Source organism: Paramisgurnus dabryanus, chromosome 8 (assembly GCF_030506205.2).
Source record: "Paramisgurnus dabryanus chromosome 8, PD_genome_1.1, whole genome shotgun sequence".
Classification (NCBI taxonomy): domain Eukaryota; kingdom Metazoa; phylum Chordata; class Actinopteri; order Cypriniformes; family Cobitidae; genus Paramisgurnus; species Paramisgurnus dabryanus.
This window is the reverse complement of record NC_133344.1, coordinates 40149200-40176944: the sequence shown is the minus strand read 5'-3', so window position 1 is coordinate 40176944 and position 27745 is coordinate 40149200. Positions and strand designations below refer to the sequence as shown.

At 36.9% G+C, this 27745-nt stretch overlaps 1 protein-coding gene across 10 annotated transcripts in view; it reads left to right on the top strand.

Annotated features, from left to right (window-relative positions):
- Window positions 1–27745, top strand: part of dock10 (dedicator of cytokinesis 10) — a 117988-nt gene that overhangs the window by 15401 nt on the left and 74842 nt on the right. For 2 of the 10 annotated variants that reach the window (XM_065281803.2, XM_065281802.2), the window contains exons 1-2: window positions 10433–10894; window positions 24903–25022. In XM_065281803.2, the coding sequence (XP_065137875.1) occupies window positions 10733–10894; window positions 24903–25022 (282 nt within the window). In that variant the 5' untranslated portion in view covers window positions 10433–10732. Of the gene's footprint in view, window positions 1–10430; window positions 10895–15971; window positions 16102–24902; window positions 25023–27745 lie in introns of those variants that run through there. The other 8 variants (XM_065281811.1, XM_065281808.1, XM_065281812.2 and 5 more) reach the window with 6 other exon arrangements.

The window sequence follows — 27745 nt, the reverse complement described above, 5'->3', positions numbered from 1 at the left end:
AGTTATGCAATACAATCAACAATTTCCAATTTAATACCTCACATATTTTATGTATTGCTTTCAAATTTTTTCTGTTTTTTAATCCATTGTCACTTGGGTTTCGGGTTAGACTTGGGATTTGCTTTATGATGTCATTTAATACAATGGCATATGTATTTCTGTAATTTATTGTGCCTGTTATTTTACGGGTTTTTTGGTATCCCAGCTGCTGGAATTTTATGGTTTTTTTTTACGAATTTCTTTTACAGCGTAGTTACACAGGCAAGAGTGATTGTTGCTTTTATTCTCATAGTCAGAAGATGGTCTCTTGCGAATTTATAAAAAAATTTGATACTGTAATATAATATAAATTTATTCATCATGCATTTTTTTTTTTTTTTTTTTGGATAGATGATATATAGATATATAGATATTCAGAAGCAGATTTGTGATGTTCTTTTCGAGGGCATTTTTGCACATAACCGTGTGTAAACCATATTTAAGTATACAGTTTCTTAATGTGCTGTTCAAATGCTGATAAATATTTATAATTCAATAGTTTTATTGAAACAGCTATCTATGTGTATCAAATTTTGATGAATAAAAGATTTGATATAAGCTAGGGGTATGAATCGGACAGTTCATTGTTATATAGTATCGATAATCTCTGCCAGCTATGCAATATTTGCTGATACATCAATCGTTTCTTCGATGCAATTATGATTAGATTCAATTCATTTATCGATACTTTAATATTACTTGCCTAGTTAAAGCAGTTACATTTAGTTAGTTAAGTTAGTAACTAACTAATGCAACCAAAATATATAACATGAATGTTTATTAGGGCGCACTCACACTATCCAAACCAAACCGAGCTCGGGCGCGTTTGACCCCCAAAGCCTGGTTTGTTTGACTAGTGTGATCGCTCCGGGCGCGGATTGGTTAATCGCGCCGCGGCCGGGTTGCAGAGGTGGGCCGGAGCGCGGTTCACTTGGGCTCAGGCGCGGAATGCTGTGATGTGAGCGCCTGAGCGCGATTCAAAATGTGAAGACGTCAGTTGCGCGACCACTCACCTTCATCTGCCTCCGTAAAAACCTTTTGCTGCAAGCAGCGGGGTTACGTGAATGTCCGAGCTGCGCACGTGACAGATCAACTAAGCAATATGATGACATGCGAGAGGGCTGTCTGTAATCACGCACCAAATGACTCAGAATAAAAAACACAGACTTATCATTACGGTGGGTTCCAGTGTTAAGAGAGAGCTTTACTTCCTGCTTTTTTCAAAACAATCGCATCTTAATGACGAAGGCGCACCCGGACTCGGATCGTTAAAAAGTACAGTGTGAGTGCGTGCACCTGGGGGAGTAGGGAGGGGTGACAATCGCGCTGGGGCATGGTTTGGTTTGGTTTGGATAATGTGAGTGCGCCCTTAAATTGGGACATTTACAACAACAAACTAAGAAAAAAAATACGCTTATTTTAATAAAGAAATAAAATAATGAGGGAAAAATGTCACATAAAATCAAGCTTATGATGGCAGCAGTCAAAGTCTTTAGTGTTTCAGCTGGTGCTGGCAAAGGTTTTCTGCCAATCTGTTTATCCAATCCATTTATCAATGACATGTCTGTCTCAATTCCCCATTTATGCATTTGGCAGAAGCTTTTATCCAAAGCAACTTACAGTGCATTACAAGCTATACATTTTTTATCGGATTTTGGGTTAACTGGGTTCAAACCCATAACCTTTTGTGCTGCAAACGCAATGCTCTACCACTGGGTATACAGGAACACATACATAATACCAAATACAAAATATTTCCACACTCACGTTTTGCATCTGATAGCAGTCTCAACGTCTTCTGCCTCTTCCGCTGTGTTTTTGGTGCTACAACCGCTTTGTTGCTGCATTTCATTCACTTGCTGACACTAACACATGAAAATAAACGAAAATGTGCACTTTGGAGTAGATAGACGTTATATCAGGGAAGAGGGTCAAAAGGTACCTCATATCAATATTTGATATTGGTGTGACATCGATGTATTGTTCCATCCCTAATATTAGCAATACGTACCATATAATATTATCTGTAGGACTGCAATCAGAACATTAAATTAGAGCTGTCAAAAGATTAATCGCGATTAATCGCATACAAAATAAAAGTTTGTGTTTGCATAATACAGTATACGTTTGTGTACTGTATTTAATTATTACGTTGCATTATGTAGTATAATGCAAATTAATACAAAATAAAATCATTTAGTTATACTATTTCACTGTTAGTCATGTTATCATTCATAAAAAAAAAATCAAAACTGCGTTTGTTGTGTGTGTGTCTGTGGCGTACCCCTCATGAGAATGGATGTAGGTCCGTAAAAAGGGTAAAAACGTGACCTGAGAGTGAGCTCTAATTGGCTGGTTTCAGATCCACCCCGGGGCGCAGGACTGTGCTCCCCAAACCCTCCCATTTATGTTGTAAGCGAATCAGTATTGTTTTTATGTCTTTGACCTCATGTGATTGGATCGTTTTCAGAGTCTCATAACCGCATTGGAGATTGCCATGTAACTGCTAGATACCGTTCTGATCAGTGAAAGCAAGTGAAATACCTTGAGATGAAAGCAGGAAATAATCATTGTCGAGTTTACATGCTTTTCCATGACTTATGGCGGGGTTGGCTAACATTAGCTCGATGCTATGTAAGTCATATGCCTTTTATTATTTTCCTCTTTGCTGTTTATAAGTCTGCGTTATATACGGGGCGAAATTCTGTGCTGCATTTGAGGTGCCTTTGCGTGGACATGATGCTCAGATAATCCGTTATTTTCTGTGACCTGGTCAACTTTGTTGCAACATACTGGTTTCTGATTAGTATTTCAAGTTTGTATGAATCGACAACGTTTTAAAAAACGATTAATCGAAAAATAGATTTTTTTTGCCCAGCCCTAGTCCCCAAAGTGTCACCGCAGTGACGCAGCGCGAGTTCCCTTGAGAGGGAATTGTAACAATGTATCTTAAAAGGTAACACAAAGTAACCTTGCTCTCATTTGAAATGTGTCCCCACATTTAGTCCTTGAATTTGAGGGTATTGGACCTGGAAAGTCCTTGAAAGGTCTTTGAATTTGAAGTTCACTAAGGTGTGGGAACCCTGTGATATTTTGAGCTGAAATTTTACATATGTACTCTGGGAACACCAAAGATTAATTTCACATCTTAAAAAAGTATTGTGAAATGTCCCCTTTAATCTGAGTCATAGCAATCATGATTGCACATGCACGTGGCATTTCCTTGTTACGATAAATAAAACATGGGTTATAACTTAATATTATCCACTGTTCCTTGGACAGCCATTTTGGCTTAAAGTCTTGTAGTTCAATGCCGTACAAAAATTCATTGGCGTATTAAAACTAAAACGAAGTTCTTTTGTGAGATTTGAGGCTGGCACCACCTAGTGGTCAAAAGATATAACAGAATTAGTACAAAAGCCCAATAATTATAAACGATGTTGCCTATAATTATTAACTTTTTGTTTTGATTTCTTGAGTCATATCAAATATAACTACACCAGATATATAAACGTTAAAGGGACTTCTTTTTTGACATAATGAGATCATCTAAAGCAGTGTTTCTCAAACTCTTACAGGGCCATAGGGACCCTATTTAAACACACCTGAGGCAGTTAATCAAGGTCCTTGGGATTACTTAAAACTTTCAGGCTGATGCGTTGGAGCTAGCCCTCCAAGAACTAAATTTGAGGTCCCTCATCTAGAGACAAAAAGTTAATAGATGATTAGTGTATTGTCCTCTCTTCATGTCTAAAGGCTATTCATTACTCACTGAGGACTCTTTTTATAAGTTTTCCTCTCTCTCAAATGCTCAGAGTAGGATGCTTCAAGTTCAAGTAGTCTCTTTTCATATAAGGCCAAGACTGCCATCTGCAGGCCTCTCTGACACATGAGTAAACTTAACTCAATGGCTCTTCTATGATCATCTCTCTCTCTCTCTCTCCTCCACACAATGTTATACTCAGACAGTAAAACCTGTACCATTGGCAGATTGGTGGTCATATACTATAGGTTACAAGACCTTTGTCTAAATTTGAAACTGCACAAATGATATGACATATGATGGCTTGTCACGTTGTGTTAACACTATCTGGTTCTCAGAAGTTTCAATAGGTGTGCCATATCCTGTGTTTTGAGGTTTTACTTTGAACCTCAGTCTTCTGCAGTTTACACGCTTGCTAAAAGCCTTAACACACTGCTAGCGTGTGCTTATTTGATAGAGTTGTGGAGGTGTGATTGACCAACCTATTTTATTTCAAATAAATATATATATAATAATACAAGCCCTTAATCTGCACTGTTGAACCACGGCACTGTCATTTAGTGCAGAGAGAAAGAGAAAAATTGACTACACCATTGAGTTTTAATTTCAACAAATCATCCTTCATGGTGATAAGTGTTTGCATTTCATCAGCTCATTTGCATTTAAAAGGACACACTCAAAACAACACATTTTGCTCAAACCTACGAAGTGGGGATTTGAACATGCTATAATAAAAAAATTAGCTAAAACTTAACATACGTAATCTGGTGACACCAGAGATTAATTTGACAACTTAAAAAGTCTTGTGAAACGTCCCCTTTAAAGAGTTCAGATGCAAAACCGTTCAAGTGCGTCTGACTGCTTTCTTGTAAATTAAAATTTTGTTTTTAACAGGCTCTTATGTTTAGCTTCAGTAATTTCACTTTAATGGTAATGAAAAGGTTATTAGTCAGTCATTAAAATGCCTTTTTTCACAAATGTCACTTAAGTCATTTTTTATCGGTATTGAACCATACAAAAATCTGCACTTCTAAAAAAAGTCTTTAGTTACTCTTTTTTTGTTGTTGTAATGATACATCATCTGATGCTAAGCTAGGGCACATCATCAGTGATGTTCCTGATCTCTTTGGGTGTTTCGGGTCTTTTGAAACATCAGACACCCTTATTCAGGTGACCCAGCTGAGGTTGATCAAGCATTTGTCCTCGGATCTGCTCTTTTGATCCAGAGGCACCTCAAAGCCTTTGTGCTATTGCAGATAGCCCTTCTTCTTATTTCACCCTTGATGCCAAGTGCAGTGTAGAGGGACTGCCCTGCAAAGCCTCTGCACCTCACCTCCACATGTAAGCACCTTGCCTTCCAGCCTTGGTTATGGTAGTCGTTGATGAGGCCTTCATATTTCGCCCTCTTCCGCTCAAAAGCTTCCTCTATTCGATCTTCCCATGGCACAGTGAGCTCCAACATGACCAGGTTCTTTGTTGCCTCAGATACCAGGACAATATCAGGTCTCAAGGTGGTATTGACGACATGCTGGGGGAACTTAAGTTGTCTGCACATGTCCACTTTCAGCTGCCAGTCCTGTGGGGTGTTCAAAAGCCCTGATGTTACCGTGGGAGATCTTTCTGGTTTCTCTCCAGCCCTGATGAAGCTGATGGTTAGCTTGGAGGGCTTTGACTTCCTGAAGTTGCTGATAGTAGCCTGGATGCTCTCTGCAATTGTTTTGAGCGCCTGGTCATGCCTAAAGCAATACTGGCCTTCCCCCAAAGCTCTTGGGCAACATCCTGGTGTATCGACCTGACCCCAGGTGTAACTGTTGGACGGTGCTGGGGAGGACGTCGTAGGCCAGGGCTCTGCCCGCCATGTTATCTTCCTCTCCACAGCCTGTTCCCATATAGTCCAGGCACCCTGACGTGCCATTCCCACTGCTTTACTGGACCTTTCCTCCTCTACCGCAGCCCTCACCTGCCTCTGCTCCTTTCCCTGTGCCATTCATCCCTTTGAAAAGTTCCTAGCCCAGCCCTTCCTCTGGCCACTGCTCCCACCAGAACACCATGGCGCAGCCATGACTCTGCATGGTCTACTGCTGCCTTTCCCCTTCATTTCCTGCCAGTCAGGCTGACTCTCCTTTCCAGTTCTAAGATGGTGGTAATCGGAAACTCATACAGGAGCAGAGGCCACAGTATCCTTGGTAGAATCCCATGTTGGTATACCCATGCCTTACATTTTCCAGGGATCCCAGTTTTGTCGACAATCTTCAGCCACCTCTCTAACTTCTCACAGGTGTTTCTGATGGATGTTGTATCCCTGAGGCTTCTGTCGAAAGTCTTTCCCAGGCTTTTAACTGGTTTTTCAGACAGAGTTGGGATTTGAGTTCCTGATATGGTAAAACGTAACTTCTCCACCACCCTGCCCTTCTTCAGCACTAAGGATCTGGATTAAGCAGACTTGAATGACACCCCTTCAGGATCCATCTGGCTCCAGGCACTGACTCCGTTGTCACTGTGAGGTCATCCATAAAGGCACGGATTGGTGGTTACCGTGCTCCAGTTTTGGATTTGAGACCTATGCACTTTGGTTCAGCAGATTTCACTGTCCTTTCTGAATAAAGGTAAAAAGCTCAAATATTTGTTCAATATCCTAATATATTTAGCAACAAGGTTAGCCCCACCTATTTACACAAAGTAGTTCATCCAATTCGTCTTCCATGAACTTTGTTGAAAAAATCATTGTGGAGTTTAAAGGATTCTGCCAACAAACCGGTATTTCTGAATGGCCCGAAGCTGGGATTAAGCAGATCTGAAGCAAAAGTATTTGATGAGCATATAATATGATGTGGCACTAGCATTCGGTTATTATCATTATCTTGTTTTTGATGGTGGTGGCATTTAGAGGCTTTTGCATCTGAGCTCTTCGTGTATGCCTTAAAGGGATAGTTTACCCAAAAATGAAAATTTTGTCATCATTTCCTCACTCTCATGTTGTTACAAACCTGTATAAATCGTTTTGTTCTGATGAGCACGAAGGAAGATATTTTGAGGAATGTTTTAAACTGATCATGAGCACCCTTTACTTTCATAGTTGGATAAAAGTATACTATAGAAGTGAATGGGGCTCATGATCGGTTTGGTTAAAAACATACAAAATATATTTCTTTTTGCTCAGCTGAACAAATACATTTATACAGGTTTGAAACAAAATGAGAGTGAGTAAATGATGACAGAATTAACTTTTTGGGTGAACTATCCCTTTAATATCTAAGCACCAAATAAGCAAACTAAGGGGCTAATCACACCAAACGCATTTATAACGCTTTGAAACACAAGGCGTGCCGCACTGTTTCTTTTTTGGTCACTTTAAATAAAGAGCACCTTTTATTATGCTTGGCAACCACAGAGTCAGCTGACTTGTCAATCAAATATTGAAGCATGAGCGCTCTTTTGCTGTTAACTGTGATAAGCAGAAACTTTAAAAAGAGGACGCCTGCTCTGACCTTGATTGAGAGTGAGAGGTGCACAAACACACAGGAGAGAGTGAGTGAGTGAGTAGAGTTCAGTTGACAACTGTAAACTTCTGTCACCACAATGAAAGGCCCGCCTCTCCCCACATTCGATAGGACAATGGAAAGACGCAAATGACGTCGGGCACTTTTCCGCTCTCAGAGTTCCTTAAAAGCGCATAGACCGCAAAAACCGCAAGGCGTTCAGTGCGCGTAAATATTGCACATATGCTCACTGCCCATAGAATATCATTCAAAAAAGGCCCTGCAACTGCCATAAACGCGTTTGGTCTGATCGACCCCTCAATGTGACTCTGCCAGGGAACAAAGAACTCTATAAGATGTTAGTAAAAAATCTTGACCAAACCCAGTCTCGGTTAGGTGAGCTAGTTGCAAAAACGTATCGAGTTAAAAAATGTTGAAAAAAATGAAAAATGTTCTGGGGCACCATTCACTTCCATAGGATTATTTTATTTACTATGGAAGTCAGGGGTGCCCCAAATCTGCTTTGTTACAATTATTATTATTTTTTTAAATATCTTCCTATGTGTTCAGCTGAACAAAGATATTTATACAGGTTTAAAAAAACTTGTAAATAATGACATAATTTTAATTTTACATTTTTATTAAGTTAATTTTTAATTCATTACATTCATTTAAAACAAATGATGACCTGCATGAACAAATCATTTATAATAATATTGTATAAAATAAAAACAATTGTCATTTTCATGGTGACTCACCCATAAGCCCAAATTCAGGGCTTAGGCTTGCAAATTCATCAGCCTGGGAAAATGTCAGTATGTATAGTAATTGTCAGATCATGTTATGGCACATCTGGTCTTCTCTAAGAGGATATATTTCTTTTCATCGTGATTGGATTTGAGTTGTTGCTCAGCAGATAGGGAGCCGAATGGGGGTGAAGCCAACTATCACAGCTGGGAAATGTTAAGTGGCTAAATCTTTGTCGGCCTTGGTCTAAAAATAGAATTGCATGACACATACCCAAGGATAATGGGAGTAAAACAGTAAAGAGAAAACACAATGGTATTTCTGCCTTATATTAAGTGTCAAACCTATTGCATTTAGTGTCCATTACGAAAATCGAGAGCGGACACGGAAAGATTTTCATGACTTCTTCATGTGGATGGATCAGAAGAGCAGTGGTAGTACCTTGTCCATGTGAATTTACCAGATGTGCATGATTTTGCATGTAGTATTTCTGTCCAAAATTTTCACACATTAACAAATAAATACGTCCTCACATCCATCACATTTACACACTGCCTCCGAAACTTTCATCGGTCATAAAAACATTTGGACTGAGTTCAATTTTCTGCATTTTTCACATCTGTATCAAGCAATTTGAGAGGTGTTTGGACAATACAGAGCCCATGGGCGGAGCTTGTCTTTGGCTGGCCGCGGACTTTGTTTTTCCACGCATATCACTATCTGAAAGGCAGCTGTTTTTACATGAAAATACTGCTCTGTTGGTCAAAACAGTTTTCTCCGTCCCAAAATCCAAACATTGAGAAATCTTCGATGGCTCTGAAGCAGCTGTGGGAAACATAATTGAATGCTGTGAAATGTTGTTATTATTTTTTATATTTTTTCATAGACAAATGCTATACAATTAATAACTTACAGAGTTTTTAAATCTAATTCAAATTAATTAATATTAAAACTTATTAAATTAATATTTTATGGCACATATCCGGTACGCATTTGCAGGCAGCCAACATTTTAAACATTACAAAAATGGACATATGTACATATTTTAAGACTTTTTTTACGGATCAGAACAAAAATAAAATAAAAAATGCACACCTGACACTGCTCTAAAAGACCATGTACTCGTCTTTACCAATATTTGGGTTAGGCTAGTAGTTATTTATAAGGGTTACACTGGTGAAAAACAATAACCAGGCATATTTTATTTTATTTGTATACCATGTTAGGATGAAAACAGGGACAACCTTCAGGATGACAGACAGGGATCGTAACAGTTACATTATACCTAAATTATTTACGATTGATTGCATTAATAAAATATGAGTAGATTTTAATCTGTGCATATATTTGAATTTAAATATATCAGGGTCAGGAGGTCTTTCTGCATGTTGTTCATATGTCAGCATGGGTTTCCTCCTGGTACTCCGGTTTCCTCCCACCGTCCAAAGAAATTCAGGTTAGGTGAATTTAAGATGCCAAAACTATGGCATCATTACCATTGTTACCATAGTTTTCACTATGGTGGAAACTATGGTAATGGAGAACTGTTAGTGGGCGGAGCTTTATCAATGTGACCTCACATTGATAAGAGAATCAAAACGGCATGTCTAATCAGACTGCTTTGGTGTAATGGGGATTAAAAAACAAGGAGCGGGTGGATTTTTTCATCGTATAGTGGTTGTGTAAAAGTGGATTTTGCATAATAGGTGCCACTGTTCACCTGTTTCTCACTCGCATGCAGCAGGCATCACATGCAATTTTTACATTTTCTTCTGCTCCTTTCAGTCTTCTCTTTTTTATATTGAAGTTTATAAGAGTCACTAAAGGCTATAAAAAGAAATTACATTTTGTTTTATTAAAAAATGGTACAGTACGATGCACATGAATGTGCAATCAAATAAATGCTGGGTTCTAAATGGGATGGACTCAACTGGTCCGGTTGTAATTTAACCTATGCTGATGCTGGGTTGTTTCAACCCATTGTTGGGTCAGATATAAATATTTTCTGGGTTAATTTCTGGTTCATCCCTTTTTGACCCAATGCTTTTTACAGAAGAATATTAGTTTATATTAGATTATATTCCAATGGCTGTAGTTTAAAGCATGTAAATGATCTTTTTTATAATATGACTTAACTGTACAAAATCAGTCAGAAAATAATCTTTATGTTGCAAACGTGTATGCAGCATAAAATATGACCACCAATGTCTCACCATTTTCATGTTATACATCTTGACAGAACACTAGACAGAAAAAGGAGACTTGGGTATGTGTCTAACAGAGTTCGGGAGCAGACTGTGGGAGCGTCGATGCTGCCAGCATGGTTTTGGCTCTTTGTTCTGGTCAGCTGATGTGGAGGGTGGGTGCTGATTGGTGCATCCAGCTGTGCACAGCTGCAGCGAAGGCTGATTTGTGTGAGACAATGTTGTTAGTGTTTTCTGCTCTGCGCTACTTCGGAAAGAGAGACCGAGTGTGTGTACTTTAGGAAGATACATGCACAGGACGTAAGCGGATATGCAAAGGCAGATCTGAGCACATAGACCTAAACACGCCGGGAGACGACATGGCAGCAGAGAAGGATTGTGCGGCCTTATGAACCCATGTGGAGGACGTTAGCCGTTTTTTGCTGCCGTTTTCTGGATTTGAGCTTCAGGTGGAAATCCATGGGGCCCTGAGCTGGTTTGGGCATCATTCATTTTCAGGCATGGGCTGCACGTCCAGTTTGTTTCTACTACAGGCTCTGCGCACCATACTGAGAAGAAACAACCCCAGCAACTGTTCACACCCGCAAGAAAGACTTTTTTTGGAAATCACACCACTGGAAGAGGAGCCAGTCATCAGTAAACCACACACTATTTCCATCATGGTAACCAGATCTTCTTACACTTTGATCAGATCGCCGTACAGAATTGTAAAACATATTAATTGCACAAACACGCTCATGGGTCTTTTTTCTGTGGTTGTGTTAAATACCTCAACGTTTTTAAAACAATCTGGCTAAAGAAAGTCATGCTTGCTTTTGCAGAACTAGCCGCCACAACTTTAGGGTGTTTTGGGTAGTTGCAGTTGCTAAGGTGCTTGCTTGCTTGCAAAAACATCCCCGAACTTCGTCCTTGAGATATCCCCAGGGAGCTCAATGTAAACGCATGGCTCTTTCTCACCAGTTTAACATTTCCCAGTTGAAAATCAAAAGTTATATTACTTTAAGAATGCATATCACACCTCAACTGAGTTAGTACTTGTTTGTATTTCTGTCGAATTTGCACAAACTGATGCAAAAGTCTTTGATATGTCTTCATATTGAAAAGATGATATCATATGTTTTTAATTAGTTTGAGGTATTTGTGTATTAATCAGATGAAATGGGCAGTAAGAGATAATATGAGAACATGAAATATGCTTACAGTATGTTTGTGTGTGCATGCATGCCGTGTGAGTGGGATGATTAAAAACATACTAAATGGTACTTTTTCATACATTAAAGTTGGGGTTAGGGACTGGGGTAGGTTAGGGGAATGAAATATACAGTTGGTACAGTATAAAATGCATTGCATCTATAGAATTGTCCCCTTAAACTATGTATGCCTGACTGTGTTTGTGTGCATGTGTGTGGTGCACACATGTTGTTTAAAATATTTGGTATGGAGACAAGAGATTTGTGATCCAGCATTGTAGCCTGGTTTCCGCTCCAGCTGAGGGACAGGGAAAATTATTTCAGCAGTCACACCCTGGGGGAATGGGAGTCACGGAAGAATGCTGGGATCTTTGGGAAAAGCCAAGCAGCATCTGTGCATTTGTTCTGTTGTGAAGGAGAGACTGGTCTGAGATCTGTTCTGATGCTCTATTTAAGTTACTATAATTAAGATGATATGGCTTATTCTTTATATTGTACAAAGTAGGGGTCAACGGGGCACAAACTACTGCAGGGTTAATTGTAACACGGCTGTTTACATACAGTATTTATACAGGGATGAGTAATCTGTGCTTTTGGTCTTTTTAAGAAGATCTCCTGTGAATTTATGAAAAGTTTGGATGTGTTCTTAGTTAAGATATTAAACAAAGAGTGTATTGGAGACATAAAAGTAAATTTCTTCACCTTATGTTTTTATCGATTTCTGAGTTGGGTGCGTAAGTCACCAAATCCAACCGTATATTATTTTAATCACTGTCTTGTTACCTAAAACATAACATCGTAATTTACCCCAATGGAAAGCATATTTACACTGTTTGAATCTTTTCTTATCCCCTACATAGTGCACTTTGTGCCATATAAGAAGGGGTAGATGCATTAACAAGTGTTAATTTCAGGTGCGTCTGATTTTAGGTTAAGATTCTGCTTAATGTAGGGGGGAGGCAGGGTGCTTCAGATAGAGAGCATTTGGTTGGACAGGAAATTGAAAAGAGAAGCTGAAGTGTTGGATGATGTCATAAAAATTGTTGAATTGTTGGCTTATAAATGCTTCTGAATGCAAACTTTGTCAGTGTTTTTAGACCATACAAGTTTATATATATATATCCTTATGCCGTATTTATACAAAAAAGAAACAAATATAATTTTGATTTCATGGTGACTTTAAGGAAGTGCCATCTTGGAAAATATGAACAAAGAAGGCTGTGAAATAAATGTATTTATTGTTTAACCTTTTGATCTTTTGCTCAAATATATAAAAAATGTGTTCTCATTGAAAAAAAACAATTGCAAACACAACACATTTTTATCAAAGAGAATTTTGGTACAATTATTTGTACCCCAGTTTTTAGTACACCTTGGTGACAACCATGACTTCCTGTTTCACAGGGGTATACAGATGGGGTCACATATAGGCCAAACTCCCTTACTCATTCATCACAATGGGTAAGACCATAGACCATAGTTATGATGTAAGGCAAAAGGTTGTTGGGCTTCTTAAAATAGGCACAACAAGTGGATATAAGAAATAGCAAAAAGACTGAAAATGGCAATTTCTTTTCAATTTCCAATAATTAAGTAATTCCGGTCAACTGGAAGTGTTATGAATCAGCTTGCAAGAGGAGGTGTGTCTATCTTGTCCCAATGCACTGTCAGAAGGAAGGTTCAAGTGGCCGGAAAATCACAGCTGGGGAACTGCAGAACTTAGTTGGGTCTTAAATAAATTCCTGATTGCTTCTGCCAAAAAGACAATGATCCAAAACATTCATCAAAATCAACACAAAGATGGTTTACTGACCACAAAATCAAGGTCTTTCCTTGGCCATCCCAGTCCTTTTTCCCATAGGAAACCTGTGGGATGAACTAAAGAGCAGGGTCTACTAGCCTGGACCTCAAAATCTGAAGGATCTGTAGAGATTTCGTTTGGAGTAATAGTCTCAGATCCCTTGCCATGTATTCTTCAGAAGACTCGAAGAGCTGTTATCTTGGCAAAGAAAGGCAGCATAAAGTATTGACTTAAAGGGTGCCAATAATGATGCCACACATATTTTTAACAAAGATATATTTTTTTTAAACTGTGCAATTCTTTTGTTAATATTTTGAGCAAAAGGTTAACCATTAAAGACATTTATCCACAGCTGTCTTTGCTCATATTTACCAAGGGTGCCAATGCTAGTGGATGGCAACGTATAAGCTCATGCTCATTGAATCTTTGCCTACTTGTTTTTCTTTTTATAGCTCCCTACTGTGAACACTTTGAAACTCAAAAAACTGAAGAACCAACCCTGTGTCCCAATCTGCATACTATCCATCTTAAACAGTATTTGAAATAATAATTCATACTGTTTGTCCCAAATCATAGTGTGTTAAACTGAGTATCTATAAAGGTCCTGGATGGTCTACTGCAACTACTCTTCTTCCAGGGCCAGATTTTAACAATGTAAATGATGCTTGCCAAACTTTTACCCCATTTTAACCATTTATTTTTTATCTATTATATGTATTATTATTATTACATATCTTATAACTTACTTTTTGTAATAGGTCATATATTAAAAAACGTACATTTTCTAAGAAGATGCACACTTCTTGTATCCAGTATTTTGCCTTTTATTTACTAAAAACTCATATATTTTTAAAAACAGTTGCGGTTTAAGAGCCAAATGTTAACATTGCACAAAAAAGTGCAAGTGTAAATAATCAACACATGTATTTTTGTATAGTACTAACTGTAATACAGAGCTTTTAAACTTCTGAAAGTGAAAGTGACAAGCTTGTCAAGTATGCAATGCATACTCGAAATGTGACCTCTGCATTTAACCCACCGCAGTGAGTAGTGAACAGACACACTGCAAGTCGTGAACACACGCCCGGTGAGCAATTAGGGTAAGGTGCCTTGCTCGAGGGAACCACAGTCACAACCCACCAGCTGTGAGACTCTAACCAGCAACTCTCAGGTTAACTTCCCCTAACAACTTCTTTTGTTTATAACTGTTTAACTTTTATAAAATCTTCTCTTAATGAAGGAGCTTTCTTCTCTTTACATCCAAAACACACTTCTACTTTTGTGCCATTGTTGAGTCTTGATATAAAACAAAGCTGTCCTGTGAAGTGTGACTTCTAGCATCCTTGGTCCTGGCTCTCCCGCTGATTGACATGTGGGTGTGCTTTTCTGGGGGAAGTGCCCATAAAAAGAAATGATACATAACGTCTACCCATGATACGTCAGCTGGACCCGTATTAAAAAAAAAACCTTTAGAAACTTGTGGGAACCCTGGCGAAAGTGCATTTAGCACAGAAATACTCTTTTACACGTCCAGCTGCTTTTTTGACACTTTGCCTATGTTTAGCATGAGGAAACCAACTCTTACACTGTGTTAATAAGTTGATAATATTTTAAAGATATATATAGGCTAAGATATATAAACGCTACATTCAGACACAACTGTCAGAGTTCGCCTCCTAGTGGCTGTCATATAAAAGTTCAGTTTAATCGCAAATCCATGTGAACATGGGAGCTCATTCCAGCTCAAGAGCCGTCAATCTACAAATATTTTTATATTCATAATTTACTTATCAGTTATCAATAATTTTTAATTTACATTAAATAAATGTTTTAATAAAAAATACTAGTATTTTTACTATAAAAAATAAAATAATATAGTAAAAATACTGCACACAGTATTTTGATTGGAACACACTAAAATACATCACTTCAGCGAGTCACATGCGGTGTAGTCAAACACGTAAAATTTTTTAAATGCACTCCAAGCTAAAACTGGATCCGAAAATTATGCACTTGCAGATGGTTCCAAGCAGCCCCTTTCCGACTCTTCTTACGTTTTTTCGGCCGTCATTTGTCATATACAGTGGAAATTATGGCGTTAAAGTAACCACACTAATTTTAAATCAGACAAAGATGACCGGCGGGCCAGATTCAGATGATTGGAGGGCCGCAATTGGCCCACGGGCCGCCAGTTGACTAAATCAATAATTTAAACTAAAAGTAAACATTACATGAAAAATAATAAAGAAAGAAATGCTTAAATGCAAAGATGAGTTGCATTATGATGTGTGAATTTTTAAAAGTGTTGTTTTAGACTCAACAGTATGTGCTATCCCAACAAAACATTAGTAGGCGAATTGGGACGCAGCTTATGGCTTTTATTAATCAGGCACGGTTACTTTCTGATTATTTGAATGAGGCCAAATTTAAGCTATTAATTTGACCTGACAATTATTATTATTTTAATATAGTCTTAATATAGTGAATTTGTGGGATATAAACAGTAGAAAACAATATAAGCAGACCTAAATGGCTGTGTTTGCATTAATATGTGCACCTCTTTATGTATATTATTTAAAGTTTGTTTTTGACGAAAGGTGTCAGTATCCTTCCTTTTTTCTACCTTGTTCTGTCTCTGTTTTTTGTTTTCTCTCTGCGTCTATCTTTGGTGGTCACACGTCACTGTAGGTCTACTTCCCCTTAACCACGTGCTGAAGCCGGACAGGTTTCACTTGCGCTCAGAAAAGATCTCTTCCTAAAGTTGAGGGACCGTGTGCACTCCGACTTGTGCGTAATTATGAGTTTTAGAAGTAAAATCACATTTCGGAAGAAAAATAAAGGCAGGAGGGTGCGAACAGACTGTACTCGAGTGAGCTGTGTATGTATTTTATCTTTTTTAATACTTTATTTGAACTATTGCCTTGTGTTTCGCTCTTAGTGTTCTCACATTTGTTTACTTGCGTTCTGATATCAGTTAAATTGCAATATATCTACAGTGATCTGATGATGTTATGATGCTGTTGTGTTTTTGCTATTTTTGATTTGTTAAATGTGTTGAGTATGTTAAGATGCATCTGCGGGTTCACCTTATAATCAGTTTGAATTGACTTAAGAGGCGCAGGGAAAATTAAAGTAAAAAGTAAACTAAAAGAAAATGTTACATTTTATAATAAACCATATGCAAGCATGTGTGTATGCAGTATATGTTATTTTTTAATTGAATTTGAAGATGTAAGTAAAAATATGAGCATAACCACTATCACTGTGTTTATATGGGTATATTTACTTGTTCCTGAGCAACAACTAACCACTCTCATCCTGAGATGCCCACACAAGCTGCGTTGTTAAGTTAAAATAAGTTTTACCAATTTTAATTCTTGACCCTTTAGCATTCTTGAAAAAGGCTAAACAACCACTTAAAAAATATAAAAATTTTATCTGCTATGTTGTTTGTTTCCTAAAAGGGTTTACATCATTCGAATCACAAGAATCTCAGTTTTCAAAAGATATGTTTAGCTTTTTGTTTTTGAGTTGTTTTATTTGAGAAGTTTTCTGTCAAATAATGCAGTGTTCCTCCCACGGTACATTGGAACTTTGAGGTGTTAAAGGGCACCAATTATGGCCTTTTTACAAGATTTAATATAAGTCTCAGGTGTGTCCAGAATGTGTCTGTAAAGTTTCAACTCAAAATACCACAAAAATCATTTCTTATAGCATGTCCAAAATCCCCCTATTTGGGTGGGAGTAAAAATGCGCTGTTTTAATGTCTGTACCTTTAAATGCAAATTAGCTACAATTCCTGACTTCCTTTCAAAGAGACAGTGAACGCTTTCAGTTCAAATAGATCTGATTAATACAGTCTGAGACAATAGTGTCTAGTGGACAGAGTACAACTCGCTGAGGGTGGAAACTATGGTAATGCAGGACTGTCAGTGGGCGGAGCTTTATCAATGTGACCTCACATTGATAAGAGAATCAAAATGGCATGTCTAATGAGACTGCTTTGGTTTAATGGGGTTAAAACTTTAAATGGGGATTTTTTTAGGTGGTTGTATTCACGTGCCCTTTAAAGTACAAACAAGGTGCAAAAATAATTTGTTGTGGTCACAATGACAGTCCATGTACTTAAAGGGGGGTTTCACACTAGCACTGTTGGTGCGCACCCGGGTCTGATTGACGGCAGAGTTTGGTTCGTTTAGATTGATGTGAACACTGTTTTCCAAACGACTGCGCACCGAGTCCCGCTAAAAATGGTGGTCTGGGGTACGGTTCACTGCTGAAATGAATGCAATTGAACTATATCACAGAAGTGAATCACTATTAATGACACACGTGTTAAAGGTGCCAAAGAATGCATTGAAATAATCTGCTTAATTGTTCTCTGATATTTACATAGAAGGTATGTGGCTTTATTAAGTACAAAAATTATCTAGAAAGGGGTTTTACATGTCCGTTTATAACCCTTGGATTTGTCTCTAGAATGAAATGGTCTATTATTACCTTATTTGAAAGGGTCATGAATAATAATGTTGAGCTCTGCTCTGATTGGCTGTTTCTCAGAGCAGCTCCTTCAGTAGCTCTTATTTTTGAGTCTCTATCAGACAAATATACAGATTTTGAGGAATAAATAATTGTTTTGGAGATTATTAATGGACTTTTTTGAGTGGTACGTTTGTGTTTTTTTCAGTATGGACCTGCAAAACGTAACTGTAACTTCAAAACGCTAAACGTTAGCATATAGCATAACTAGCCCATAGCGCTAATTCAGCAGTAACAACTTTGTTTTTAGCATTGTAACAACATTGTTAATAATTTCATGTGTAATTTCATTTTGGGGGTGTACATCTCCACTGTAACGTCACAGTCTGTGTTATGTTAAGATTGGCCTCGCATGCATAAGGTTTACATACAGTAAGAAGGAGGAGGCTTATGATATGTCATTACCATTTACAGAGCTCGTATTATTTATCTATGTCTAGCTAAATACAGTTTTACATTCTACGGCACCTTTAACATTGATGAAAAGCGCATGCGTATCCATCCGATAGTCAATACAGGTATGCCATGTCAATTTGGGGAAGTTGTGAAACAATGGTTGATTTAAACTAAAAGTTATCTGAAAGTTAACAAAGAATATAGCATTCATAAAGCAGAACTACCTAAAGGGTAGCTTGACAGTGCCACATCTAAAAGTTCAGATGGTCTAGTACATAGGATATTTTGTGTGTTTTTTAATTATATAGTCAGTGCTTTTCAGCATGTTCATGCATTTCTAGAAGCGTACTGTATTTAATTGCTATGTACTTGGAGATTAGATGGTCTATGAAACAAGGAGCTTGTGTCTGTCAATAACTTATGTTTGTGTTGGGTTTAATCTCAGATTGGCTGTTACATTTTATACCATGGGCCTGTTGAATGCTTTATTCTGATTGGTTGAGAAATGTTCCACGGGTGTTGATTATTTTTCTGTAAAACTAATATCTAAATAAATTGTCTTAAGATGTCTTCAGCGAAAATAGTTGCGCTTTCAGTTGAAGAGAAATTTACTATTCATTCCTAAGTGCGTGGAACCAAAAAAAAATATAGATCAAAACCTGAGGAGCACTGAGGATAGCAATACGCTGAAACGTTTGCTCGTGTTCCTCTCTTTTTATTTCACACTTTGCACTTTATTGCACCATGCAATTCATTCAATACATTTCATACTTTCTAGACGTTTTCAGTCTTTTTTAGATTCAGTGTGCCGCCAGCCATTTTTTCTGTTTTGGTCTTAAAGGGGCGGTTTCCCGGACAGGGATTAGACTAGTCCTAGACTTAAACACTTTTAAGAGCTGTCCAAACTGAAAATAACTTGCACTGACATATCTTAAAATACATCAGTGTCCTTTGTTTTACCTCCAAATTCACACAGGCAATGTTTTTAGTAAGGCATGTTTGTTAAAACTAGTTATATTTCCTAATTAAACTAAGGCCTAGTTCTGGATTAAGCTAATCCTGGTCCGGGAAACCGCCCCAAAAAGTCTTAAAATAACCACCAAAGCAATGTTTGTAGTAACCGTGGTATAAGCAAAATTATTGACTCTGGTCTTTTAAATTATTTGAAAATAATGCACACCCGGGGTTACCAATTCATATAAAATAAAAATATTTTCAAAGGCCCATCGTCAATCGTTCCTAACATACACTGTTCCTGTTTATTTCCAGTGTTCTCTGGGAACATTTTGAATCAGTTAATTTGCTTTCTCATCATTTTTACTATGTTTACTTACCCAGTTGTCTTTTTCATAATTAGCATAGAGAGCTGCTGGGATGACGTATTTGTTTAGGTTAATACCGGAAATGAGATAGCAGTTTAGCACTTTCGGTTCTCTAGTTCCAATGGGTTTTTTGAATGGGGTTTTTGTTAAACTCTTTAAATTAAGATCACGGGTTTACTAGTTGAAGATGATGATATTTTCATTAATTTTATTCTACGACATAAAACAGATTGGTAATACCTCCACTCATCTTTTAAAGTTTTACTGTGTCTTAACAAGAGAAATATATCTTAAAAAACTAAAAGCAACTTCTTGTCATCTACCAGTCATTAAAATATTTATTAGCAGATAGAATTTAAATAGTCATTAGTAGATTGTCTGCCTAATGTCTACTAACACTTTATTGTGGTAATGACCAACAGAATATAAGTAACTTTGCATGCAACTACATGTTAACTTATTCTACTAAACCTAACCACTTCCCTAACCCTACCTCTAACAGTCTACTAATACTGTAATGAGAGTTAGTTGACATGCAGTTGCAAATTAATAAGACGTACGTTCTCATGTGTGACTATTTAGGGCCCGAGGTTCTTCAAGGAGTTATTATTCACCTGGTTATTTATTTGTGCATACCCCTGTACCGTGTCCCGAACCATCACGGTACAGACCTTACAGTTCAGTGTATGCAGTCAGATGATGAGGATGTGTTGCCTTTGACACCAACCCTTATGAACATTAAGTTAAAAACCGAAACAAAACATTGTTATTAGTTAACCATGGTTTTGCTAATGGTAATCAATATACCAAAAACATAGTTACTACAATTTCCGCTCAATTTGCTCTCTTGCGGTACTTTTATGTCTTGCGCCGAATGGTCAGCCCAGTGCCGCATGAAGTCAAGCACACCTTACATCTTATGCAAAAAATATATGCAGCAACTGAATATGATATTGCGTTTGTATGTTGTTGTTTTATTTCCACATGGATTTAGTGTTGTAGTACTTAGTCTTTTTTAAAGGTCTTGATCACATTTGTACTCGGTCTCAGACTAAGAGTACCCTGGATTTAATATCAAGACCGGTGTTACGCCAAATATTCTGACCATCGAATTATGTGACCATGTCATTGAAGTACATGCTGTCATCAAGCTAATCCCAACCCCAGTCCAAAACCTAACCCCAACCATCATTATAGCGCCAACTACGATAACAAAAAGGTTATCGTACATACATCGTATGTAAACGCCTTGGTGTGCATCCCCTAACTGTTGAGTTCAAAGTCAGTTTAACCTACTATTTTAAGTTTTGAGTTGTGATGGGTTGGCTTAATTTAATTCAATTCAATATGGAAATTTTTATTTGGCTCCACAGGTGGATTTCTATAACACATACACAATGAATAGACAATAAATACAACAGACAAATAACACAGTAACACTTATAAACAACAATAGATAACACCTTCATCACACACCAATATCAAAAAGATAAATATGGATATCTTACATGGACTATTGTGAGTTCAGTAGTGTTATAGCACTTGGTATGAATGACTTTTTGTAAATATTTTCAGTTGCTAATGCAGCTGTGTACCTCCTTCCTGATGGTAATTTCCTAAATTCTGTGAACAGAGGATGCACTGGGTCAGACACAATGTGATGGGCCTTACGTCTCATATGTGTAGTATATAGTCTGCCAATATTACCTGGCCTTTACCAACAATTTTACTTACTTAATTTTTACTTTTACTTTATTTATAATAGTGTTCATTTCGTCAGATGAGACGAGACTAAATATGTTTGTCAACAACCTTTTTTTCGTCATTAAGTGATAACATGTAAACTTTCTGTGTCAAATGCAGTCAGTTGGCTTATTTCCAATTTATTTCTTATTTGTTTCTTTTGTCATATGCCGAATCATAAATTCAATAAGGGATTGTGTCAAAAAATATCAACAAAATGATAACAAATGCACACAAAAGTCAAGATGTGATATCTTAATTTTTATATGGAAATTTAATTTAAGAGTCAATATTTCAAAATAACACCCCTTACTGTATACCAGATTTTAGACACAGTGTTAAAGTTTTCTCTGTTTCTCTGTGTTTCACACAAATTCACATCAGGACTCTATTGTGTTTTCAAGCACCCCATCACAGCATTGGTTTCTTTACTATATAAAAAGAATTGGTTGAAAAAATAATGCTGTGACTCACTCATTAATGGATTTGCTTATGGCAATTTTAGTGTTCAATTTAAAAAGTTTTATTATTTCAGACTCTGACTCAACTTTATTATCCATTTTAGGGAAACTAAGATTGCATCAGGTTGCTAGAATAACACAAGCCACATCCATATAACATCAGTAACTTCAGTATGATCATACAATACCTCAATACAATTTCACATACAAATTAAAATTATAAACATTATTTACATAACAAATACCTCCTTGGAGCAAATTAATAGTTCAACGGCCGGGCGACAGTCATAAATGAGTTATTTTTGTCCTGCATTCAGGAAGTTTAAAGCGACGACCTGATGTCAATACCTGAAACTCAGTATGTAGTGGATGATCTGCAATGCTAAGAATAACCTAGACCTTCTTAAAAACATAATTCTTATATTCTATTTACACTAGTTATTTGCCCTGCCGCCTTCAACAGAGAACTTAATCTATTTTGATCTGTCAGGCTCAGGAGCTCAAACCATGCAACAATACAAAAGGGAATTATTTAATGAACTGTTTACAGAACAGAGTCATCATAGTAGGACAAACTCTAAACAGTCTTTGATTTACTTTTTACAAACCTTCAAAGCATTGGGTAAGAAACTCAACTTGTTTTCAACAACCACCCCCAAATATTTATGTGAGTTAACAATTTCAATATCCAATCCTTTGATTGATGTAATCAGAGAGACCTACTATAATCGATCACCATGTCCTTCGTCTTGTAACATTCAACTGGAGAAAAAAACGCCCACAACATTCCACAAAGTCCTCAACAACTGGGCCATGCTCTTGATCTTGTTCACTAAGAAGACTTACAATCACAGAGGCGACCACGTATTTTATGATATATCTTTTTATAAACTTAATTCGACAGTCATTTGTATAAATAATTAACAATTTTTTTTAATGTTAGGCATGTTTGTGTGCACAAAAACTGTGATGATTTCTGTGGATGATAAAGCATGGAAAATACGCATTGAAATAAGATATAGTTTTAAATGAATTTAAAGGGGTCATATTATGACTAAAAATCATATTTTTTTACATGCTTGCAGAGAAGGGTTTACCAAAACTAAGTTACTGGGTTGATATTTTTCACATTTTCTAGGTTGATAGAAGCACTGGGGACCCAATTATAGCACTTAAACATGGAAAAAGACAGATTTTACATTTTTAAATGTGCGCGATGACGTCATTTATTTAACGCTGCTAACAATATCTATATAGCCTACTGTCTACAAACATTAATAATATTAACATTACTTTACATCGTTTAAAAGGTCTATGGGTTTAGCATCAGTGTATGGTCTCTGTTTTGAGATACAGATGCTCTAGCATCATAAATATAGTATTTTGTGACAGAAGTCCAGATGATAACATGCAAAATATGAACGGGACTTCTTACCTTTGTGGGGATATAATGATCACTAATCGAATCCAGTCTGTTTCAGATGTGTGAATAACCCATAAAAACTCTCCAATAAAATATATCCAATGACCATTTTTGTCCACAAATGCGTATAATCCATGAAATATAGATAGATAGTCTGTTGTTTACATCAGATTTCGCATGAACATCTTGTAATAGAATGTAATATACAATATGTGGACTATTTACGTCGTAACACTGTATATAAGATTACACTTTAGGTTCTGCTAAACACATAAACCTGCGGTCAAACTTTGTTTGTAAAAGTAGGGTGGAAGTATAATACATAATATCCAAACAGCGCTGTCAAATATCGTGACATCATCTGACTCACTCGTTCCTCCAATGACTTCATGGAAAATATTGATAGACCGAACGTGTAGCCAATTAGATAACGAATCAAACGATCTTTGTATGACGTTTTATTTCCTGGTGTGGAAACGGCATTTTATACACTTACATAAGGATAAATAATAATAAGAACGAACGTTTATGCATGTAAACAAAAGACTTTTATTTTGGGGCTGACTGGCACTTAAAAAAGGCACTAGTCTTACAAAAACCCTTGCAAGAACCTAATTTTTGGGCCTATTGACCTCAAACGTGAGCCATAACTTCTTTTGACTTGTGGCTTTGGCATCACTGCATTTCTAAAAAGTTTCACACACATATTTATCATTAAGTTTTTTAGTAATAAAAAACATTTTATGCAAAAAAAGTTTTATTCCAAAGTACCTCAGCCTCTCTAACTTTTTTAATTTTTAACTTTAAAAAATGTTGAAACCTGGAAAATGAAGTGTCTTCTCTCTAATGATATCTAATGATAATGAAAAAACAACCATTTTAGTGAAAGTAGGTCTTTTCATGGTTTGGGCCAGAGTGGGGGTGCTTTTCAAGAGTTAAGGAGTGCTGATCTGGTCTTCGTCTTGTATTAGTCTCGCCCTGCTTTGGTCTTGGTCTTAACACACTCTAGTCTTTTGTTTGACTTTGTCTTGGTTTAGTTGGTCTTGACTACTGTTGTTTATATTACTACAGTAACACACAAGTCAACTTCAGATGATTTCAATTCATTTTTGGCTCACTTTCTGACTAAAAATATTTTATTATTAGGCTTTTAAAGCTGCAAAACATAATTGTTAAGAAAGTTGTTTCAGCTCGGACTTTGGACCTCCAGCTCTTGGCACAATTTAATCTTTGAAATGAAATCCTAAAACTTTCTCTTTCATGCCAGATGTTTCTGCTGTGATTGAATTTCTGCCTTTCACAAAACATCATGGCTTCTGCGTCTATGTGGAAACATTTGTGAATGCAGAGGAAGTGTATTTTGAGGACTTATTTAAAATAGAAAACGGTCACACATTAGACACAGATCCAGGACTGATATTATGTGTTAATTTATTCTGTCATCATTTCCTCATGTTCATGACGAGCCAAAACTTGACAGCCACTATTTACTTTAATTGTCTCTGTTTGTCGTCTCTGTACTATTAGTAAAGTAATTAATAAAAGAAAGACAAATGTAAAATGACAAATGCCTGTTTTATCTGTGGGTGTTGATCATTGATCAGTTTGACGTTAGATAGATAAGGAAATGACAGATAAGCTGCTTTTGTAATAAAGAGGAAGTTTTTGTTTTGACATTACAAAATTATTTGAGTATCTTATATTGTATACAGTATGTGTGTAAAGTGTTTTTTTTTCTGATGATTTTGATTATGTTGATGATGATGATGAATGGTGTGCTGTCTGTGTTTTTAAGCAGGAGAAACCCAAACTGATTGATCCTTTGGACTATGAGGCGGTCATCTCAGAGCTGGAACCTGAGCTCAGGGAAGACCCACTGCAGGACTTGCTATTATTTCCAGACTTCGACTTTACTGTGAGTTTTTAATGATATTTGTCTGTAGTGAACATTATGTGTGTGTATATGTGCTTAAAATTCTTGCACTGAGAACACACGAGAAAGCGGTTTGTTCAGACCACATCCTCTTTCAGACAGATCTGGGCTGTACGTAGGACAAATATAAGCACTGTTTGCGCACACTTGCTCAGTATGCATGCACCAACCTAACACGTAACGCCGTGTAGTGTCATACCAACAGACTATTTGCATGATGTATTTACTGTCTTGATGAGCCATGAACAAAAGTGTGGAATTTTGCTTGTTGACCAAAAACAAATAAATAAAAAAATAAATATAGCTGCCCAGAGGAGTTGCAAACATGGCTGTTGACTCGCACAACTTTCTTAAAGGGATTTGATGGGAGGGGTCAACTGACATCATAGAATCTTCCAATGGCAACACCTGGTAGGGAGAGCGTGAAATGTAAAGCAACAAAAATTGAATTAGCCTGTATATTATATTTATTTATTTACTCTTCCACTTACTCAATTATTGTGTCCAAATACCCACACTTGTGTCACTTGAGAGCCAGTGTATGCGACAGGAAGTAAGTCTATTGCAGTCCCTGAATAGTCCCTGCACTTACTTATTCAGAGAGTACTGAATAAACAATAAACTTTAATAAAGCTCCCTGCACAAAAATGAAGAGTTCTTTACAGGCACAAAAATATTTTTACACTTGCTAAGTAGTCAAGTGCAAAGATCGCAAGTGTGGGTATTTGGACGCAGCCTTACAGTACTTACAGTACTTACTTATTTACTCATTTAAAACAAAAGTGCTGCTATGTGTTTGGCAAGATATCGTCAAATGGTTGGCAAGGTTTTATTAAGATGTAGTAAAATTAAGATTTGGTTTAATAAAAAGGTAAAAAAACGATGTTAACAAGAAAAGAGATATTCAGGTTATGCTGGAGCTTGGGGTGATTGAACCATAAAAGAGTGAGTGGTGCAGCCCAGTTGTCATCTTACCTAAGATGTATGGTACAATAAGGTTCTGTGTGGATTTTTCAAAGTTAATCCCATTTTAGCCTTTGCCCCATACTGTATGCCTAGAGTGGACAAGTTGGTGAAACATCTAGGAAAGAACTGACTGCTTCATCAGGGCAATCTGATTTTAAGGTCATGCCATTTGGATTACATGAGGCTACTGCAACTTCTCAGTGGCTGGTGGATCAAGTGCTTTCTGGGACTGATAATATAATGATTTACAGTGCATTCTGGAAGGCACATTTGTACCACTTATCAAAGGTTTTCAAAGTATAGAAGCTACAGGATTAGTGGTCAATTCCAAAAAGTGTAACTTGGCAAAACAAGAAGTTGGGTTATGTTCTGGGAGGTGGCATCAAAAAACCTCAGATATACATAGTTAACGCAGCACATCTTAACATCTTACCCTTTAACAACAACAAAAAAGAAAGTAAGATCTTTTTGGCGTACTCCGTTGATGTTTTATATCTAACGTTTTCATCCAAGCAGCTGTACTAACAGACCTTACCTGAAAAGACAGGCCACAGAAGTGGTTTGTATCAAACAGAACTTTAATTTCCCAGTACTGATGCTCAGGGGTTGGTCTGGGAGCAGTTCTTCTGCAAGGCAAAAGAGAGAACTGCAGACCTGTGTCTGTACTGAGTGCTGTACTGTTGAGAAAGAGGCTCTGGACATTACAGCTATTATTACTCATGAAAAAAGAACCCTACATGTTTGTTTATTAATATACCACTAATGGATAAGGTCTGAGCAGTCATCTTGTCCATATAATCAGACAATGTCCATTCGTATTTACTATGGCTTGTAAACTAGTGTTTATTTCCGGGTTGGGTGCTGTGCTTCTATAAGGGGGCAAGTGCTCAGGGGGTAGCACTGTTGCCTCATAGTGAGGATTAACTTGTGTATCGGTTAACTGGTTCTCACTATGAATATAGTCATGAATGCTTTAAACACTTTTTCTCTTGGGACCCTCAGACATTTTGAAAAAACACAATGAGATTGCGAGCTTCATTGAATGGCTGAAACCGCAGCTCACCACACATATACACCTGAAAGTGCGAACGTGCAGAAAGCAAACCTAGGGGCGAGTACGTACAACGGCCTTATGAAAACATATCAGCAGAATGATTGACAACTGGAATGACCAATAGCCCTGATGTTCCACATGGAAAAAAAATATTTTGCTATAGTAAAAAGCCACAAAATTATTTTTTCCTTAAAAAAATTTAATATACAATAAAAAATGGTAATTCTTTTAACTGCTTTGTTGAATTTGATACATTTACGATTTGAGTGCTACATGATAACATCATTTTTACATGATTTGTGTTTTTTGTATGTAATATTGCTTGTAAAATTGAAGAGTTTTGTTGCCAAACGAGATATCTCAGTTTTTTTATTTTTCAGAAATCTCGTTTTTTAGTTGTGCATTGTAATTAATATAAATTCAACTGCAGTTGGTTTGTTTTGAATTAAACCTTCATAACTTAAAAAATACAGCTAAGTAGCACCATAAAACAAAATAATAACATGATAACATAATAATAAACATGTCTTTGACAAAAATGTTCAAAACGGAGTTGTCTCGTTTTGCAACGAAACTCTTCAATTGTATGATTTGTTTGTAGAGGTCTTCTCGGGTCCAAAGAAATGTACCCAACCCAAAATGACCCGAATCACTTCATACCCGAACCCGACGTGCATAAATAAAA